The sequence below is a fragment of the Melitaea cinxia genome, chromosome 10 (assembly GCF_905220565.1).
Source record: "Melitaea cinxia chromosome 10, ilMelCinx1.1, whole genome shotgun sequence".
NCBI classification, from domain to species: Eukaryota; Metazoa; Arthropoda; class Insecta; order Lepidoptera; family Nymphalidae; genus Melitaea; species Melitaea cinxia.
In genome coordinates this window covers 2,369,716-2,391,773 of record NC_059403.1, presented here as the reverse complement: position 1 = coordinate 2,391,773, position 22,058 = coordinate 2,369,716, and the positions used below count along the sequence as shown (strand labels likewise).

At 37.8% G+C, this 22,058-nt stretch overlaps 1 protein-coding gene across 1 annotated transcript; it reads right to left on the bottom strand.

Annotated features, from left to right (window-relative positions):
* Nucleotides 1-9,409: 9,409 nt before the first annotated feature.
* Nucleotides 9,410-13,318, bottom strand: LOC123657162. Its single transcript, XM_045592739.1, has one exon. The coding sequence runs from the start codon at nt 13,316-13,318 to the stop codon at nt 9,410-9,412; it is 3,909 nt and encodes a 1,302-aa protein (XP_045448695.1).
* Nucleotides 13,319-22,058: the final 8,740 nt, after the last annotated feature.

The following is a 22,058-nucleotide window of genomic DNA, read 5'->3' as shown; positions in this document are numbered from 1 at the left end:
AAAATGATCACGATGGTCTTTTGGTTGTCACACTATACGTACTAGCACAAAGATCGCGCGGCTCGTACGACTCGCGCGATGCGACCAAATTTACCTAAACTTGCAGAGCGTAAAATTGTGAAATGGCTCTTAAGTAGATAAAAAAAAGCATTTTATTGACGTTTGAAATTGGAACAATATTTATAAATACATATACATAAAGGGGAGAGTGTGAACTAATAGTACAACAATGTATACAAATATGTGTATATGTGACCACCACTTGTATATATATATATGCTAGCTGTGCCTGCGGCTTCGCCCGCGTTGAAATCAGTGTGTCACTGAGTTTTCCCGGCAACTTCCAGTGAAACCCATGAAACCACATGAAAATCCCTTCAGTAGATTTTGAGGGAATCGATCACATACGCTTTTGGGTACTCTGTTTTATAATACACTAACTGTTGCCCGCGACTACGTCCGCGTGGTTATGAAGATATGCATTACTATTAACATGCTTAACGCAAATTATTTTTTTATTTCTGTCACTGAAATGCTTATCACACTGAGTAACTTTTTAAAAGGTATCTAGTATAATTTAATAGTTATTTTTTTAAAACCTCACATTTTTAGTTTTATTTTCAGGCTGTAGTATAAATAACCTATCAAGCGAACTTATAGCTGCGGTATATGTTTCATACAAACTAACAACCCCAATTAAACCCCCTTAGCGGTGGGATATCGCAAAATCCGTTCTTAGCGGACGTCTACTAACTATAATCTTCCTCCCTGCCAAATTTCATCTTTGTCCATCTTGGATGGATGGACTATCCAGCGGTTTTTGAGTTCTCGTGATGAGTGAGTCAGTGACCTTTCTCTTTTATATATATATAGATTACGATTTATTATTTGGACACTTCCTCACCATCTATAGAGCATACATTTTAAATTTCAACTCTCTTACTTCAAAAACATAGGACTTTCATACAAACTTCCAACCCCCGTTTTATCCTTTTAGGGGTCGAGTTTCGTGAAATCCGTTCTAAGCGAATGTTTACGCCCTATAGAGAACCTACTTGCCAAATTTCTCATTTGTATCTGTTATAGTTTCGGAGATTTCGTGATGAGTGAGTAAACCTACCATCCCGCGTTTTAACCCCAAAAGGAAGTTGATTTCTAAAGATACATTATTTGAACACCTCATCACCATCTATAGAGCTTACATTTGAAATTTCAAGTCTCTTACTTCAAAAACATAGGACTTTCATACAAACTTCCAACCGCCGTTTAAGCCCCTTAGGGGTCGAATTTCGTAAAATCCGTTCTTAACGAATGCCTACGTCTTATAAGGAGCCTACCTGCCAAATTTCAAGTTTTTAGGTGTTATAGTTTTGGAGATTTCGTGATGAGTGATCTTTCGCTTTTATAGATGTATAGATATAGATAGATAGATATAGATACATGTATTAAAACATTATTATTACATCACCATTAAGTTGACCTACCTAAAAAAACAGATAACCATATTAAAAATACTACGTTCAACACGTATAAACATAAAAAAAAAAAAAAATAATAATATACGAGTACGCCTTCCATACGTTCTTCATCTATGTTATTGACATGCACTTAAGAAGCCTTATTTATTTGCAATAAAATTAGTACGATACCTTCCAGCCAACAATGAACTACAAACTGTGTTCCTATCAATTTTCCCCCGATAAGAACATTACTTGGTTTAATATTATTGTGTAACTAATTTTTTGTTTTCTTTCCATCCCAAAGTGAATTTACCATTGGTCACATAATGACAGTTCATAACATTATCTGGCTAAATTTTGTACTGAACTTTTAAGCTAGATATAAAGAAGTTGCCGTTTTAATTGTTTATTATATTTAAATAGAATGTTAGATATGTGGTAATAAACGATAACAGTAGTATTCATAGAGGGTTAATTTAACAAGAAATAAACCGCCGAAATGTCCTTATCGCCGAATGATGAATGCCGAATGTCCGACTGCACCAAATTGAATAATTCTTTTTTTAACTGACTTCAAAAATGGAGGAGGTTAATAAATTCGACCGTATATATATATATATCATCATCATCTGAGGCATTACAGCCGCGGGTGGGCCTTAGCCTGGTCCAGCAAAGCTCTCCAGTCCGATCTGTTAGAGGCTTTCCTTCTTCAACCATATATATTTAATGTATATTCGCGGCATAACCATATATGGAATATATAGGTATACACGATGATAAGAAAACTAGGATCTGATGATGGAATCCCAGAGAAATCGAAGGAAACCCTGGAAAATTGCAGTGACGACAAGTGTGTTTGGTAATTTTTTTCGTCTACTTACGTTGTATTCGTCTACGTACTTGTCGATGTAATTGAAGTCGGTTTTTTTCGTTTGCGAGCAAACACAATTATTGTATTTATTATTGTCTCTGAGTAAATGTGTTTATGATAACAATTAATGTATTTTTTATGCATAATTTCAAAAAATTATTAGCATTCTGCACTTCTTTTCTATATAGCCTCTATGTGTGCGAAAATTCATACTCCTCCGTCCGCGCAATTTTCGTAAAAAGGGGTACAAAGTTTTTGCTTCACGTATTAATATATCGATATATCATATACTAGCGACCCGCCCCGGCTTCGCACGGGTGAAATGCTGGTATTTAATATACTACAGAATGTCTTTATTTATTATAGGGTGAAGCTAGCTATAAGCATGGTTACTAACATAATTACAACAACATTCAAATATGCGTCGTTAGATTACACGTTGTTACAGAATGCATTGAAGAAATAAAGGTTCACTGCTCGTTCCCTGTAGGTGATAGCGTGATATTATGTAGCCTATATGTTGACCCGACTTTGAGTTTATCCCAGACATACATACAGACAAACAGACAAACAGACAAAAATTCTAAAAACTATATTTTTGGCTTCGGTATCGATTTTAGATCACACCCCAAATATTCTTTAAAAAAAATATTCAATGTACAGTTTTGACTTTCCTACCATTTTATTATATGTATAGATTATTAATCTCCATGAATATAATTAATGTAAATTCTTTCATATTCAAGAGTGCAGCAACATTATACGCTGTAAGTTATCTTTAAAGGACATTATGACACCTCATGGGAATTGACATTTTGGTAAATTACAAAACGATGCAGAACAAGAGACCGCCACTTGTATAAATGGCTTGTATGTACAAGTTATTAAGACCAATGCCTTTGCTATATACAGCAAATAAATTTTATTATATTTTAGTAGTCGCCTAAAACGCCGACGGCATGGTATTTGAGCAAATATTTCTTTCCGGCTTGAATGTCTGTCCTTGTGATCTCCCCACCATGAATTGGAGAGTACGTTAAGCCATCGGTCCCTGTTGTTGTCATAAATACCTAAAAGCTATCGTTGCTCATAGTAAGGAACATATCCGCCAACCCGCAGTAGAGCATCGTAGTGGATTAAGCTCCAATCCTTCTCCTAAATGGTGAAAGAGGCTCATGCCTTTGCCAGCTTTAGGGTGCTAGAGGCTGAATGCGAAAAAAATAAAAACAATATTTTATTGAAAGCTAACATTCATTGTTTACTTGGATTTTGATCTTTTGAAATACGAGTATATTGACATTCTGACAATATTTCAAAAGGCAAAAGAGCTGTTCCTTTGTAAAAGATGTACTTTTACAAACTTAATTTTATTTATACACTAACGACTCACCCCGCCTTCGCAAGGTTGCAAAAACTATCACTGTTCCTCTACTATATTATACATGTATAAACCTCCCTCTGGAATCACTCTATTTACTAAAGAAAACCGCATCAGATCTAAGCATACAAACAGCTGGAAGCCACTTTGTTTTATACTAATATATATATGTGTGTTTATGTGTAATGATATCATTTGAATATAAAATATAATCATTTGACTAGCCCGTTGGCGCAGTTTATAGTGACCCCACCACCCCCGCTCCGGGGGTTGTGGGTTCGATTCCCACCCCGAGTCTAGGTGTATATGTATTATCTCTAAGTATGATTATCGAAAAAAAAATTTGCTATATCAGTCGGCTGTTACCTATAACACGAGCATTAAATTGCTTACTTTAGGAACAGACGACCGTGTGTGTATGTTGTAGATATTTATTTATTTGAAGTAATGACTTAATGGAACCGTAAATATTAAAATGTTTCAAAGTAATTTTTTCTATGCTTCCACCACCATTACGTCCATGATCGTGATTTTGACATACATTTATTAAGCTATATAATAAAATAATATTTTCTTTTTTTTGTTTTTGCTTACCACAACTTGTTTTTATTCTGCATAAGAGCCTTATTAAACGTCTCTTAACAATTCATAAATTTTTTACTATACTAAATCGAGAGCTTCAAAACTTAAAAATGAAGTAATAAAAAATTTTGTTTACTTAAATTCACCAGAGATAATATCATCAAAAATATTACATACAAATTCCTTAACACTACTTACAACTAAATTAATTACCTATTAAAATACCATGTCACATAAATAAGAGAAATTACACATCTTAAAACTTTATAACATATTTCGAATTAAAAACAAAAAGTTGAATTTTTTGAAAACATCTAAACAACAACATTTTTTAACAATAACATTTTTTTTTATGTCACTAGGTCGGCAAACAAGCGTACGGCTCACCTGATTGTAAGCGATTACCGTAGCTTATAGACGCCTGCAACACCAGAAGCATCGCAAGCGCATTGCCGACCCAATCCCCAATCCCCCCAGGAGCTCTGGTCACCTTACTCACCAACAGGAACACAATACTGCTTGAAAACAGTATTATTTAGCTGTGATCTTCTGTAAGGTCGAGGTACTACCCCAGTCGGGCTGTTCCATATTTTGAGCAGGAAATTCCTCCTGTGCCTTACCTCAGTTATACATGAAAAAATATATAAACATTTTTTTTATTACATATAAAAATCTTCTAAAATCATACTACTTAAAATTTATGTATAGTTATGTAACAGAATAATCTATTTATAAGTTGAAATGGTTCCGTTGGGGTTGACATCTTCCAGTGGAATGAACAAATAGTCCTTCAGCATAACTTTCTTATTCAAATTATTCAGCATGGTTGACTTCAACTTTATAATATTTTATTAAAATATTAATATTATATAATGTACAAAGTATGAAGTTGCAGTATATTCAAACGGCTTTAGCTGACATATATCTGCCTACATATATCTGCACTTATATATATGCACTTATATAAATAGAGGCAAGACTTGATTTTTTGTTTGTAATACATACATTTAAAAAACAATGGACGAATTTCAAAATTCTTTCATACAATATAATGTGTTTAGTTAGCCTATAATTGCAATATATAATGAAAAATATTATTTGTTAATTTTCATACAAAAAAATAATGTAACGTGATACGTTGTTTTGGCTTCCTATAAAACTAAATTGTAGTGTCACTAAGTTGTCACTTAGTAACATAGGTTATTTTATCTGGAAAAAAGAAATCCGAACCCAGTAGTCTACGCGAGCGAAACCCAGAGATTACTTACAATTGAAAGATCAATATAATGATTCACACTTCGTGTTTACAAAACAAAACTTTAATATACATCATATATTAAACAATACCTGTTTGTCAGTCATTTGTCGCGTACAAAATAATAAAATCGTCATTATTACTTTCTGTAAAATTATTTAATATTTGTAGAATTACGTGATGTCGGGAAACGGCATTTTCTACAACATTTTGTTTACACAACAATAAAACATAATATAAATATGCCGCGAATGTTCAATTCTCTAAATTGTAAAATATAATCGCGTTTGGCACGAGTAACGCATAAATGTTATTATGAATTCAGATCTCGATTGACTTCACAAGTATTTGTGGCCCGCTAGAGGTAAATGATTCTTGTGAATGGTTTTTGACCCTTAGGGTACAAAATAACAATAAATTAAAAAGTTTGTATAGTAGTTAAAGATCCATAAGTAGCCAAAACTGCAAAATTTAATTACGTGAACCAAATTGTCTGTGAACCATTAATTCATTTGGAGAATTGTAAGCATATAAATGAAACTATATATAAAATAAATGAGGAAGGACGCCTATGCAGCAGTGGGATATTACATGCTGAAGCGTGACTTAAAAATAATTACAAAAAATGGTGCTACTGTTAGTATAAAATATTTAACCTTTAGAAGAGCAAAACTGGGCTTTGAAATTTGTATGATGATGATCTTTAAAGTTACGTAAAATTAAATAAAAGAATCGTAATTCAGACAACCTTGGAGGAGTACAAAAAAAATATTTAACAGTTTTATTATTTCTTATGGCTACTTATAATATATTGAATACGACAAGGCCGCGCAAAATACTTATTTTATTGTAAAATAATGAATTGGTAAGGATCAATCATCTACAGCTGTGCCTGCGGCTTCGCCCGCGTTGAAATCAGTTTGTCACAAAGTTTTCCCGGCAAACTTCCAGTAAAACTCTCATCAAAATCGGCTTAGCCGTTCTATAAACCTTCCTCTTGAAGCCCTCTCTATTGGTGAAACCGCATGAAAATCCGTTTAGTAGATTTTGAGGGAATCGATCACATACGCTTTTGGGGACTTTGTTTTATAATACACTAACTGTTGCCCGCGATGGTTACAAAGATATGCGTATCTATTAAGATGTTTAACGCAGATTATTTTTTTATTTCAGTCACTTGAAAAGCTTATCACTCTGAGTAACTTTAAAGGTCATTCACTCATCACGAAATCTCCGAAACTATAACACCTACAAACTTGAAATTTGGTAGGTAGGCTCCTTATAAGACGTAGGCATCCGCTAAGAACTTATTTTACGAAACTCGACCCCTAAGGGGGTAAAACGGGGGTTGGAAGTTTGTATGAAAGGCCTATGTTTTTGAACTAAGAGACTTGAAATTTAAAATGTAGGCTCTATAGACGGTGAAAAGGTGTCCAAATAATGCATCGTAATCTATATATATAAAAGAGAAAAGTCACTGACTCATTCATCACGAGAACTCAAAAACCGCTGGACGGTCCATCCATCCAGGATGGACAAAGATGAAATTTGCCAGGAAAGTAGTTAGTAGACGTCCGCTAAGAACTGATATTGCGATTTTCCGGCTAAGGGGGTTTAATTGGGGTTGATAGTTTGTATGAAACATATATAGCAAGGTCGGTTTAAAGGAAAATAAGCGCGTTTGCAACCCCATGTGTTCAAGAAACATGTATATTGATCACTTATAAGTAGTACAAAAAAAAATATAATATTTATCTTTACGTTACTAGAATACTTTTTTATTAACAGGGGTACTGTTGTCACGGAGTCACGGAGGAGCGTGCGTTACGCTATTCCGTGCCATATATTTACGTAGAAGCTTACATGAACCTAAGAATTAAAAACTAAATTTACCAATGGAGAGAGTGCTTCAAGAGGAAGGTTTACGGAACGGCTTAGCTGATTTTGATTAAAGTTTCACTGCAAGTTTGCCAGGAAAACTTTGTGACACACTGATTTCAACGCGGACGAAGCCACGGGCATGGCTAGTTTTTTATACTTTGTGTGTGATGAACCATATTTTTAGTTTTATTAACTGACTTCATACAACAGAGAAGTTTCTAAATTAGCCTTTTTTCAGTTTTAGCCGACTTCCAAACAAGGAGGAGGTTCTCAATTCGACTGTATTTTTTTATGTATGTTACTTCAGAACTTCTGACTGAGTCGACCGATTTCGACAAAATCTCTTTCAATCGAAAGGTGGTGTTTGTCATTTGGTCCCATTTAATTTTATTTGAGATCTAACCACTACTTTTCGAGTTATATCTAATAATGCATTTTTTGAGTATGGCGAAGCACCACACTTCTTATCCGATTTTCGAAGGACCAACACTGTTGAGGTTGCAAAGCTTCTTAATTAAACTTCAATTGTTTCCTCGGTTCTTATTTCTTTATTTCTTATTTCTTCCTTGTTCTTGTTTGAGTGCGGCGAATGTTCGTTAGAGAGTGACTGGCTGTTGCTGGGAAACGCGTTATATAGCGTTTCCCACACCCCGGTAACAGCCGCATAACGGGAGATGGCTAGTACATTTCCCGCGCCTTTGCAACGGGCCAATAGCGGTAGGTCTAGGTCACGCCATTTGCGTTGACCAATCACAGACCTGCTTCTAGGAGAGTGGGCAACATAACGGTACATGTTGGCGACAAGTACCAACCTAATAGGACGGTCAATAACGGTAGATCTCGGCCCCGCCCTTTGCGGAGTACCAATCTAACGGACCCGTTTGATAACGGTACATCTTGGCCCCGCCCTTTGCGGAGTACCAACGTAACGGGCCCGTTTGATAACGGTATATCTTGGCCCCGCCCTTTGCGGAGCACCAACCGATCGGACCCGTTTGAGACAAGTACCAACTTCAGCCCGCGTTTGGTAGAAGGGGTGTTTTGCCTCACTTTCTGGCCCGTATGTCTGTTTCATACTGTTGCCCTCTCTCTCTCTCTCGTGCCTGTTGCCATGTCCTGTTTTCTCGCATACATTCGTCTTACTCTTACATTATTTTTACAATAGCTTAATGTCTAAGATACAATTTACTTATATCTATGTATCTTACGTACTACTCAATACTTTATTTTATTAGCCTACTTATAACTAACAAAAACATAATCAATTGTGACGTAAGCCGTCCGTAACATTCTCCCCCCGGCGTAGACTCTTCGCAGCCTCTCCCCTCAGCAGGACGGCGATCTTCGTTGCAGGTCTCCCTTCGGTTGACGCGTAGGCGTTGCCTTGTACACCCGACAGAACTGACAGCCCTTTGCTATCTTTCTTACTGTCGGTCGCAGGCGAAATATAACGAACCGTTGGCGTAAGTCATTTACTACGCGCTCGTTATTCGCGTGCCCGGCGTTCCGATGTCCGTTGTCTATCAGTAACCTTGTGAAGGAGTGCCCGCCGTCTAATATCACTGGTCGGTTGGAGTGTGTTGTTACCGTTGACGCTCCAATGCGTCCTCTCGCTTTTAAGATGCCGTCTTCTATTTCCGGGTCTAACTTCGTAAGCTTGCTGTCTTTACGAAGCGGCTGTTTTGTTTTTAACCTATTTAACTCATCGCCGAACGACTCCTTTTGAGATTGTCGTATCCATCTCGCTTCGGCGTCTTTTATGTGCGCTACTTGCAATGGAATGTCTCTCTGTTTTTCTTTGAGCCTCTCGATGAATAATCGTACCATGGCCGTGGCTCTTATTAGCCTCTTATACGATGAGAACCGGCTAATGTCGGGTAGCGTGACGTCATCGCTAGTACTCCCTTCTGACGTACTGTACACTACTTCGTCGCTTCGCTCGCCGTCCGGTATCATTGTAGGCCACTCTTCCTCAGGCGTTCTCAAAACGAAGGTCCATTGAACCAGCGGTCCGTTCTGCTTATCCGTCTGGTTCCAATGCGCGTAGCGTCGTCTGCTACGTTGTCGTCTGTTGATATCCATCGCCAGTCGTCTCTATGTGATAACTCGGCGATTTCAGCAAGCCTGTGTGCCACGAACGGTGTGTACTTCTTGTCTTCGTTTCGGATCCAATGAAGCACCGTTTTGGAGTCGGTCCAGTAAACCGCCTTGCTCGGTTTCCATGTGTGTTCTTTAACTATCACACTAGCCATCCGAGCTCCAATAACCGCCGCCTGCAGTTCTAGCCGCGGTATCTTTAACAGCTTTAACGGCGCCACCTTTGCTTTTCCCATAACATGCGCTACTTCTATGGCGCCGTCCTCGTGACGGATCCTCCAGTAGGCTGTCGTCGCAAAGGCTTGTTCACTAGCGTCGTTGAACACGTGCAGCTGTACCTCTGACCCCAGTGCTATCTCCATACTGTAGCATCGCGGCAAAGCCAGGGCGGAGATGTCTTCTAGACCGGTTACCCACTGCTGAAACTCTTCAGCTTCGTCGCTTGGGAGCTCTTCGTCCCATTGCACCTTCTTCAGCCACAGCCTTTGTAGGATTATCTTCCCTACCACGGTGTACTGGCTGATGAGTCCTAGCGGATCGTAGATAGACATGACGGCGCTTAGTGCCTCCCGCTTTGTCGGCACTCTACGTTGAGTTTTGACGGCTTCCGGGACTCTTTTGATGTCCGTATTGAAGCCGACAGTGTCCTCTCTCGGGTTCCATCTGAGCCCGAGAGTCTTCTCCATTTGGTGCGCCGTCAGTCGGACGTCTGAGTTCTTTGACCTCTTAACCTCCGGTATACTCTCGAGCACCTTTGTGCTGTTCGAGTTCCATCCCCGGAGGTTAAAGTTAGCCCTTTCATGTATTCGCATGACGTCCCGTATCGTTTCGACCGCTTTGTTTTCGTCGTCGAAGCTGTCTAAGTAGTCATCCATGTAGTGTTTCTCCTTTATGGCTCGCGCTGGCTCGGGGTACTCGTCTTCAAATTCGGAAGCGTTGTAGTTCCTCACGCTGTGAGCGAGAAACGGTGAACACGACGCTCCGAATATCATTGACGTCATTTTAAATATGCGCGGTTTTTCATTGGGACCGTCTCGCCACAGGAACATCTGTGCCGGTTGATCTTCGGGGCGGATCTTCACTCGTAGGAACATTTCCTCGATGTCCGCCGTGACCGCGATCTTCTTCTCGCGGAACCCGAATAATATACCGGTCAACGATGCTAGCAAATCCGGTCCCTCCAGAAGGCAGTCGTTCAAGCTCACGCCGTCCACTCTGGCCGCTGCGTCGAACACCATCCGTACCCGTTCTGGCTTGTTTATGTTGACGACGGCGAAGTGCGGTAGGTACCACTTGACGCTGCTTGCTTGTTCGCTACCGTCGCATTCCTCTGCGTAGCCCTTACCGATGAGATTCGCGACTTGCTTCCCGTATTCCCTTTTGAATGCGGGCTCTTTGCTCATTTTCTTTTCGAGCGTGCGAAGTCTCTTGAGCGCGTATTCGTAGCTGTCGGGTAGTACCAGGTTGTCGGTTTTCCATGGTAACCCGACCTCGAACTGATCGCCTTTTCGTTTGATCGTCTCCTTTAGGATCCGTTCCGCTCTCTTGTCGTGCTCACTGACTCGAGTTTTGTTCATTATTCCTAGTGAGTCGACGTCGAAGTGTTTCTCGACGAGTCTTTGCAGCTGCACATCGCTGGCTGAAGTGAACACGTGGAGCACAGATTCTTCTTTCTGCATTATAATCCTTTCGGGCACTGAGCCGTGGATCACCCCTCCCAGCATGGTTCTCGATGCGGCTGGTTCGTTGTGTTTACCGGTACGCAGTTGTCTCGACACAATCAGGTGCCAGTTGTCAGCACCGATCAACATCCGAGGCTTGACGTCTTCGTTGACGGTGTGTCTCACGACGCCTCGTAGATGTTTGTATCGAGTCAAATTATCCGGTACTCGCTGCCGACACAGCTGCAACCCTTTGACCGTTCTTGCTGTAATCTCGTGTTTCACATCCTCGTGTACGCCTTGGATGTGGAACTTCACTGTTGCGCTGCTCACTCGTCGATCTTCATTGATACCTTTAAGTTTGAGCGGCTTCTTCGGACCCCCTTTGACGATCTCGTATGCCAGGTCTTCGTCGATCAACGTTACTGTAGACCCTTCGTCGAGGAGCGCGTCCGTGATGACCTCCCCCCGTAGACCACTTAATTTTACCTTGCAGGTCTTCAGTAACACGGTTCCTGGCATTGACTTTGTTGCGACATTCATTACTGTCGCCGGTGTGCTCTGTTCTGCACACGGTTCTTCCTCTTTAGGAAAAATTTCTGCTTTTTTGTGCAAAATGGCGTGGTGTGGCATCTTGCATCCATCGACTCCGCAGAGTTTTGCCTGGCATGTGGCTCTGCTATGTTTCCGCTTCATACATCTGAAGCATAGCCGCTGTTCCTTAGCCCACTTCCACACTTCATTCGTAGTGAGTTTCTTTAACTGCGGACACAACGGAGTATAGTGAATCGTCGACTTGCATCGGAAGCACATGACCGATTGCTCTTCACGCGTTGCTTCACTGGTAGTAAATACCTTTTCTTTAACCACGGTCCTCTTCGTTGTTGGTCGCTCCCTTCTGAGAAACCCTGAAGCGCCGTGTCTACCGGTGTGCGTGAAACGTAGCAGCTTGTCTGCTTCCGCCATCAAGAACTCGGCGAGCACCGTTATCTCGTTGTCACGGGCGATTATCTCTTCATTCACCGCCGCGTGTTCCGCCCATTTGCTTATTAAATGCGGGCTAAGCTTCTCCATGACGTCCCTTATTAATAGCGGATTCTGGAGATAACCTCTTTTGTCTACACTCTTCATTGTGTAGACGATGTTCTGGAGCTTGACGGCTAACTCGTTCAATTCCCCGCTGGAGCTGCCGACCCTCGGAAGTCTCTTTAGATCTTCCATCGCCTTATCTACGATGTATTCGGGCCGGCCATACTTCATTTTCAGCGTCTTCATAATAAGATCCGGGTGAGTTGCCGTGTATAGCTGAGAGAGCACTATCTCTCTTGCTTCCCCTCGGAGGCTATTTCTTAGTCGGAGAAGATTCTCTGTTGCGCTGAACTTATACAGTCGCGTCGAATCCTCCATAGCCGCCTTGAAGGGAAGCCACTCCATGATGCTACCGTTGAATGGCGGGAGGTCTGACGTCTGTCGCGGCGGCGGTCTGGAATGGATCATCTTCTCTAACACGTTTGCCAGCTGTTCGATCCCTTTCCCTCTTTGTTGCATCCGCTCCTCCCCCCGCACTTCCGTTGCGAGGGGAGGTTGTACGTCTGACTCCTGTGATTGGTTGGTAGCTTGACTCCTATCGATCCATTCGCAGACTCTTTTATTTTCGTCTATGGTCGCCGCTTCATCCGCTTCTATCGCCGAGATGTTCGCCTCTAATCGCCTCTTGATTAGATTTTTCTGTATGTTCAGGCGCCTTTCTTCGAGCTCCGCTAGTTGCTTTTCAGCCTCGTACTCGGCCAATCTAATGCGGGCTATAGCACTGTTTGTCGACCGCCGAGAGCGCACAGTACCTGTAGGCGATGGAGGCCTACAAGACTGTGTCGTCTCTGTCCGCTGCGACGTCGACGGGTGTGCGCTATCTCCTTCTAGTGGGGCGAGGGGCGCCGGGAGTGCCATAGAAATTCGCACCGGCGATTTTTCTATCGCTCTTCCTTGCGATATTGTTCCTACGGCTGTTGATGGTGATCTCGGAGATTCTTCGTGGATCTGTTGAAAGGTGGCAGAATTTGCTTGTAAGGCGCGTTCCGATTCACCGATTCCCGATTCTGATCTGTTCTTGCGGCTTCTTGTGTAACTTGCCATGACGCTGATTTTTTCTTTTTTCTGTATCCGACGTTCGAAGGACCAAACACTATTGAGTATGGCGAAGCACCACACTTCTTATCCGATTTTCGAAGGACCAACACTGTTGAGGTTGCAAAGCTTCTTAATTAAACTTCAATTGTTTCCTCGGTTCTTATTTCTTTATTTCTTATTTCTTCCTTGTTCTTGTTTGAGTGCGGCGAATGTTCGTTAGAGAGTGACTGGCTGTTGCTGGGAAACGCGTTATATAGCGTTTCCCACACCCCGGTAACAGCCGCATAACGGGAGATGGCTAGTACATTTCCCGCGCCTTTGCAACGGGCCAATAGCGGTAGGTCTAGGTCACGCCATTTGCGTTGACCAATCACAGACCTGCTTCTAGGAGAGTGGGCAACATAACGGTACATGTTGGCGACAAGTACCAACCTAATAGGACGGTCAATAACGGTAGATCTCGGCCCCGCCCTTTGCGGAGTACCAATCTAACGGACCCGTTTGATAACGGTACATCTTGGCCCCGCCCTTTGCGGAGTACCAACGTAACGGGCCCGTTTGATAACGGTATATCTTGGCCCCGCCCTTTGCGGAGCACCAACCGATCGGACCCGTTTGAGACAAGTACCAACTTCAGCCCGCGTTTGGTAGAAGGGGTGTTTTGCCTCACTTTCTGGCCCGTATGTCTGTTTCATACTGTTGCCCTCTCTCTCTCTCTCGTGCCTGTTGCCATGTCCTGTTTTCTCGCATACATTCGTCTTACTCTTACATTATTTTTACAGTAGCTTAATGTCTAAGATACAATTTACTTATATCTATGTATCTTACGTACTACTCAATACTTTATTTTATTAGCCTACTTATAACTAACAAAAACATAATCAATTGTGACGTAAGCCGTCCGTAACAGCATTTTTACTTGACTATTTTTTCGTCGACCTACGTTGTATTATACCGCATAACTTTTTACCGGATGCACCGATTTTGATGATTTTTAATTTAATTGAAAGCTGATGTTTATCATGTGGTCATGTTTAAATTTCATCGAGACCTAATAACAACTTTTTGAGTAATCTTTGATAACGCGTAGTTACTTGACTATTTTTTCGTCTACCTACGTTGTATTACTTGTCGATGTGATTGAAGTCGGTTTTTTTCGTTTGCGAGCAAATACAATTATTTTCTAATAATTTTTACTACCTGTACCGAAATCGGTGATTCTTTTTTGTATTCAATTGCTAAGTTTTTGGCTACTATAATAGATATAAGTTTATTGTCTATGTAATTTTGTCGAAGATCAATGAGACCTTTTCAATAAGGTGCTAGTAAAATCTATATAAATAAATAAAAATTAATGTTGCTAAGCGCATAACTCGAGAATGGCTCGACCAATTCGGCTAATTTATTTTTTTGTATTTTCCTTAAGGCCCACGGAAGGTTTTAATACTTTAAAAAAAAAACTTTTGTCACAACGAATTCTGTCCGGGCAGCTAAATAATAAAAATAATGAAAACATGTAAGCATGTATATAATACTATCGATTCTACCACTCGTGTATGTGTTGACTAGTTGCCAAAGTAAAATGAATATTATTAAATGTCTGTAGTACCTGCACGTGTTAAAACTAAATAATAAAAATGTATATGATTTTTATGTTTTGCGCTGTGAGTTTGTAAAATTAGAAGTCGTACTAATGGTAATGTAAAACGACTTATGTCATTTTCTTTCTCTGTTGAATAAAGTAAACTATTAATAATTTTAATAAAGATAAAGGGAATAAAAACTCATAATTATTGTAACTACATTAAAAAAAAAAAAACAATTCAAGCAGTTGGTTTTAAAATCTAGTCCTTTTTGACAGAACAAGTAAAAGTCGAATATAATCTTAAAAGACTGGAACTTTTCATACAATTTATGTTATTGTACCTATATACTCGTATAACTAAACGCAGTAACTACGCAGGCTATGGAAGTTTTCGCTTCTCTATATCGCTTACAACATCAAATTCTGATTGAAATTGATAACGGATTTATTGATATTGTTGTTCTAACCTATATACATATATTGGTCTTTAGTTTATTTGCATCATATATGTATATTAATACGCCAAGGTTAAGATGTCATAAATTACATATAATTTTATAGATAATAGCTTGCTCTACCGGCATCTCCAACTAAAAAATTTATTATTATCATTGCTTTTGTATTTGTAAATTAATAAATTATTAAAATTATATATATGATTGTTTTAATTTAGAAATAACGTCAATATGACTGACAATTATTATACTTATTTAGTGCGAATTATTCGCACAGGTATTGCTAGTTTAAAAAAATATGTTTGAGAATTAAAATGTATTTAATTCAAAAAAGAATTTTATAATAAATCGTATGACACACTTACCTCTTATTTGTATATCTTACTCATTATAACCTTCTCAAACGACACTACAAGCTCTGGCTTTCTTCTAACATTCTTGACACCATTAGTCTTGATTATAATTTCACTATAAACATGGTTATTTTATGTCATCATACCACTACCATATTATCAAATTGGATTGAACTAAATCGCTTAAAGTTTTTTGAACAATAGCGTTGATATATATTATTCGTAGTATGATATTTAAATACCGCGTCTAATTGAATTTAAATTGTATTGATATTCATATTTCCGGTAATTTTTTTATTAATTAATTTATGGTAAACACATACACACACACACACTTCAGCCTATTGCAGTCCACTGCTAGACATAGGCCTCCAAAAGTTTGGGCCAAAAATGCCGTGAACACATGAGTTTTGCCCATAATCTCCAAGCTGGGCTCGCAGGTTGGTGACTGTGGGGCTGGCTTTGTCGCACCGATGATACTGCTGCCCGTCTTCGACCTGTGTATTTTAAAGGCAGCAGTTAGATAGTTATCCTGCCATCGATCAGCTTTTTAAGGTCCAAGGTGTCCTTAGTCGCCTCTTACGACACAGCATTTACGATAAAAAAATTTTGAAATAATAACGTTAAGCGGTGCCTATTATACTGACAGCTATTCCCCAATGAATCGCGTTTCTGAACTCTGAACTAAAACTACCTCTGTTATTTGATGAAGATCTAGAGTCGTTGAGTTAAATCTTTTACAACTTTATGCGCTATTTAAGACAAGAAGTATAATTTGGTTTAAGACATGAAAATATTTGTACTGTCCAGCACTTATTTAGCAGATTCAAATTCTTACGTAGTTATTACAGTCTTCAGATTTTAATAACTGATATGAGACGGAGTAACGTTTCCAAGAATGTAGCTTTCCATAAAATCGGGCTTTTTCCTCTCTTATCATCACCAATAAGTTCAATAATAAGTGAAATATCGGTGGAGATAAGAACACAATTAAAGGCTTAATAAAGGAAACCTTAACGAGAAAGCTTGCTTGAACTCTTGTACGAAGAAAACTTTCTAAGTCAGGTAGAACACAGCAGGAAATTACCAGCTTAAAATCTCGAGCAGCCCGACTGGGAAAGTACCTTGATCTTACAGAAGATCACAGTTATAATACTGTTTTCAAGCAGTGTTGTGTTTCTATTTGTGACTAAGATGACCAGACCTCCTAGGGGGAAGCGCAACGCGCTTGCGACGGTGTTGCAGACGTTTATAAGCTACGATAATCGCTTACAATTCGGTGAGCCGTATACTTGTTTGACGACCTAGATGTATAAAAAAAAGTGTGGTCTGAAGGAATTTACCTCTCCTTCTTTGTATTTTTAAAAATGATAAAAGTTCCACTACTTTTCAAGTCAAAGTTTATGATATCGTTACAACCGCTTAAAAGCTTAACCCAATTAGTTTTCACTAGCTATATTATGGACCAAATTTTCATATTTTATGTAACCTAGTGGTGTGTGTGTCTCAAAATTTTTATTTGATAACTTGTGTAAAGGTATCCTCGTTATTAAACTTAACTTTTAGTTTACAAACGCTGTCTTTGCCTTTAGTTTGGTTTATAGTATTTTAAAATAAAAGTACTATTTATTATTTAGCCGTTACATTACTTGTAATTAAACTGTTTATTAGTAAAAAAAAGAGATTACTCTTCCTTTAACCTTATGTACCCGTGTTGATTCATGCTCGTTCGCTAAGACTAATATTTTGATAGGTATGTTATTCACTGGATAAATATACTGCCGACACGCTGTCCAGACTCCAGCCGTAAATCAAAGTACAGATAGAAGAAAAACTACTCAAAATGACTAACGAATTTTCATTCGTTTCAAAAATATATACTATGCTAATTATTTTATAAATTAATTTGTTGCTGGGAAAAAATGTCTTTTATACCGTTAACTGAATATCATCGATTTAATCTTATATATAAAATTCTCGTGGCGCAATGTTAGTTAGAATACTCCTCTGAAACGGCTGGACCTATTTTTATGAAAATTTGTGTGCATATCGGGTAGGTGTGAAAATCGGCCAGCATTTATTTTTCATACCCCTAAGTTTTAAGGGGTGGGGGGGCGATAAAGGGGGCTAAAACATATATGGCAAAACAACATTGGGGGATCAGCTAGTATCATACAATTTTTTATTAGTTTCTCGAGTGTACTTTTCAACCGTATATTTTAGTCTGCCAACGATACGATACGCTACAGTTATCAGTTCTTGGAAATAAAATTGATATACACAATACAGCTTGCTCCATGCGAAAACAAATCATAAATAATTATCAGCATGAAGGTGGTTATTTCAATATTAAAAAGCACGTTCTGTATGTTTTAAATAACAGTTCAAGTATCGATATACTTAATACGTAATACCGTATAGAAAAGCTAAATAAACAAACATTTCATATGTTTGTTTATATAACTTATATATGTATACACACACATATATATATATATATATATATATATATATATATATGGATAGATACTAACTACTACTATTTACATAGTCTACCACATAACTACATTAATAACTACCACAACTTAATCCCTTGTAGTTGAAGTTGTAAATTATGATTTGAAAATAATTTCAATAAAAATAATTTAAAAAGGAGTAGGCTACAAAGAACTATACTGAATTACATTCTTTGCTACATTAAAAGATTTTGTTGAAAATTATACCTCTATTTCTATTAGGTTTTTCCACAATTCTTTCATAGTTGCGAACAGGAACTTTAACATTTTCTACTGATTCATTCTGGGAAACTGTAATTACATTGATAAAAGTGAACAATAATAAATAAATATCTTTATCACATACACACGGTTGTCTTTTCCTAAGGTAAGCAACTTAACACTTGTTTTATAGACAACAACCAACTATGCATATATATATATATATATATATATATATAACATAGAGTTTGTTTTGTCTGAAAATGAAATTGAAATCTTTCAGTACGAAACTTTTAGACTTTTAATACCATAGGTTATTATATTTTTAACTAAATAAAAAAAAGGGGAGGATTTTTCCAATTTGATTGTATTTTACACATAAGTAAAATAACTGTTTAGTGGATGTACCGTTTTTGATAATACATTTGTTAATCGAAAGCTGATGCTTGTCGTGTGTTCCCAGTTAGTTTTTTGAGTACTTACTTTGTAAAACTTGTCAATGAAAATTGAAGTTGGTTGATTTTGTTTGCAAGCAAAGACAAATATTAAAATATTTGTGTAAATATCTTCGGCCACCTATAAAAATCTATCCAAAAATATCACGCGAAATGTAAAACATAAATGAGTGAAAAAAATAACTTTTGAAGGAGTCAAACTTTAAAGCGTAACCAGACAAATTTATAAGTATGTGAATTTGTTGATACTTCAAGAGTATTTGATCAATATAAATAAATCCACAATATTGATTTGGTATGAAGGGATTACCCAGTCGTAAGCGTTCCCGAACAAATCCATAAGAAGCTCACAAACATACACTTCCGTACGCATCGCATCAACGAGGTAGTAGAGATTAATGGCACAGCTTTTTGGCCGGACTCCAGTTAAACAATCAGGCGTTACGATTTAAACCATACAAACACGATCGAAATTTATGGAACCAGCCACTGGCTTTTTAATACTAAGCTCTTATTTCATTTAATGTATAAACCATTACTCATTCGTTTGTTTCTGTTCTGTGAACTTACGTTTCCAGAACTATCGATGCGATCGTCAACTTCCTAATACTAGTTACTATTCACGACAAACTTGTGCTATGATTGCTTTACAGGAGCATATTTCTAAATGACAACCTAGAAAATGTGAACACTTCGTGAATATTGTAGCTACAAAATAAAATTTATTGGTGTCTATTTACGATCGAAGACTTGAAATTTGTAACGAATAAAATCATATTGTACTTTTACGTCAGCCAATCCGCAATGTAGCAACGTGGGTGATAAGCTCTGATCCTTCTCCTACATGAGTAAGGCCTATGCCCAACATGGGATGTTACAGGCTCAATCAATCAGACGACAGTTAATATTGAAATGAGCACGTACGGTACCACCACGACAAAGGTTGTTAAATTACTTCCAATATTTCGATCAATAAAAATATAAACAAGTCTAAAATTCTTAATTTTGATTCCAGATTGACAATTGACACTAGTGTTTACAGCGTTGATTTCAAAGAGATCCTGGTGTCCTCGATGGCAATGGTAACATATACCTATTACCCATGTATGTGGTAAATATTATATGGTAATCATTGTCTATTTCGAATATATTTATGTCAGATACATCTACGTCCAACAACTTACGCTTAGCGATGATGAATCAAGAACTTCGAAGTTGATATTTTGTAAATTTCTCAGTGAACGGACTTTGTGAATGACTTTATGTTATTATATATCTAGAAGGCTGAAGTTTTTCTTTTTAACATGCTATCAGAATAGAGGTATAAATGAAGATAGCCTACAACTCATAAAAGCGTAATAAACGTTTATGGAAATAAAACCACGTTTGTCATATAGTGTAGTTTCAATATGTTTGGTTACTACTTTAAAATCTATCAGTTTATTGTTTTTTGTTTTTGTTTTTGAACTAATTCTAAGAAGATATTGTTTGCAAAACTGGTCCAAGCTTCTGGCGACTTAGAAAAGTCGTACCTTTTACTGACAATAAACAGTATTAGCGTTGAAAGAATACCGAGAGAGCACCACTTTATGATAATAGGTTGAAGAGAGTGGGGCTGATAGTATCACTAATGATTTTCTTATTTTTTTAAATTTGTTATTTGATATTGTGGTGTATGAACGTGGTTATTACAAAACAATTTTTAGGTAACAATTAGCACTAGAAAGTCAGACTTAGTTGTGACCGTGTCTTGAACCAAAATATATCTATCAGTTTTAAATTAAAGGATAGTGGATGCCTTTTAACCGACTTCACAATAAGGAAGATGTTCTCAAATCGACTGTATTTTCTATTCTTACTATGACATGCAACTGATGATACTACAACTTTAACAAAATTAAATTTATTTGTCTATTATATCTAAGCTATCTGTTTTTGGTTCGTAGTTATTTCTATTGGTTTATTTATTAATAGTCCGCTTAACCCCACAATCCTCCCACTAAGAAATATCATAATAAGAACGATACTATAAACGTTTATTTTTATTCTACAAGCACTATTCTATAAAAAAAAAACTCATAATTATATGCATTTTTTTACGTGCGAAGCATATAATTCCGTGGGTGTCGTAAGAGGCGACTGAGGGATAACACGGTTCCGCTACCACCTTGGAACTTAAAAAGCCGACCGGTGGCGGGATAACCATCCAACTGCTGGCTTTGAAACACACAGGCCGAAGACGGGCAGCAGCGTCTTCGGTGCGACAAAGCCAGCCCTGCGGTCGCCAACCCGCCTGCCCAGCGTGGTGACTATGGGCAAAACACATGAGTTCACGTTATTTTTGGCGTAAACTTGTGGAGGCCTATGTCCAGCAGTGGACTGTATAGGCTGTAATGATGAAGCATATAATTAATGAAATATACCTACATCATTATAAATTTATTTTATTATCAAATAAATATAAAAACAAATATTTGTTTCTAATACATAATATTGTAATTATTTCACATATATTTTTACGAACAAGTATAAGACTAGTAACAAAAATTAGAAACCATTTTTGTAAGAAAAAGAATGTATACGTTTTTCAAAGTTGATTTGATGAACCGTTGACACAGTTCGTGCCTAACTCTGCTGTCTGTTCCGCGGGTTGCGGTTTCGAATCTCGCCTGAGTCTGCGTGTAATATTGTATTTATATATTTATACTTGTATATTTATCAAAAAAAAAATATTTACCTATAACAATCGGCTGTTACCTATAACAAATATTAAGTTGCTTACCTAGGAACAGACGACAGTGTGGTATCTAAAAAAACTAAAAATTAAAAATATAGTTACTTAGATGTACAAAATACCGTCAGCGTCTGACTACGTCCTAGCTTTACTAACAGATATCTGTCATCTGTCGATCTGCAGTCTGACCTAAAAAATGGCCTGCTGGATAAGCATAGTGCATGTTTAATAATAATAATAACATTTATTTCGGGACTAGCCCACATAGTGTTAGTAACAATGTTTCTTATAACCTAGTGTTGGTACAATAACAAATAATAAATTAAAAATTGTAACATTATTTATTTTAATAGTAACAATATCAATAGTAATATTATTGGAATAAAAAAGATAATAGGAATTTAGAGCCCGCGGATGTTGTTAAATAAAAATACAGAAAGGATTCAT

What these genes read in the sequence shown, in the direction of transcription:
- LOC123657162 (XM_045592739.1), bottom strand. Translation starts at nt 13,318, where the DNA reads ATGGCAAGTTACACAAGAAGCCGCAAGAACAGATCAGAATCGGGAATC.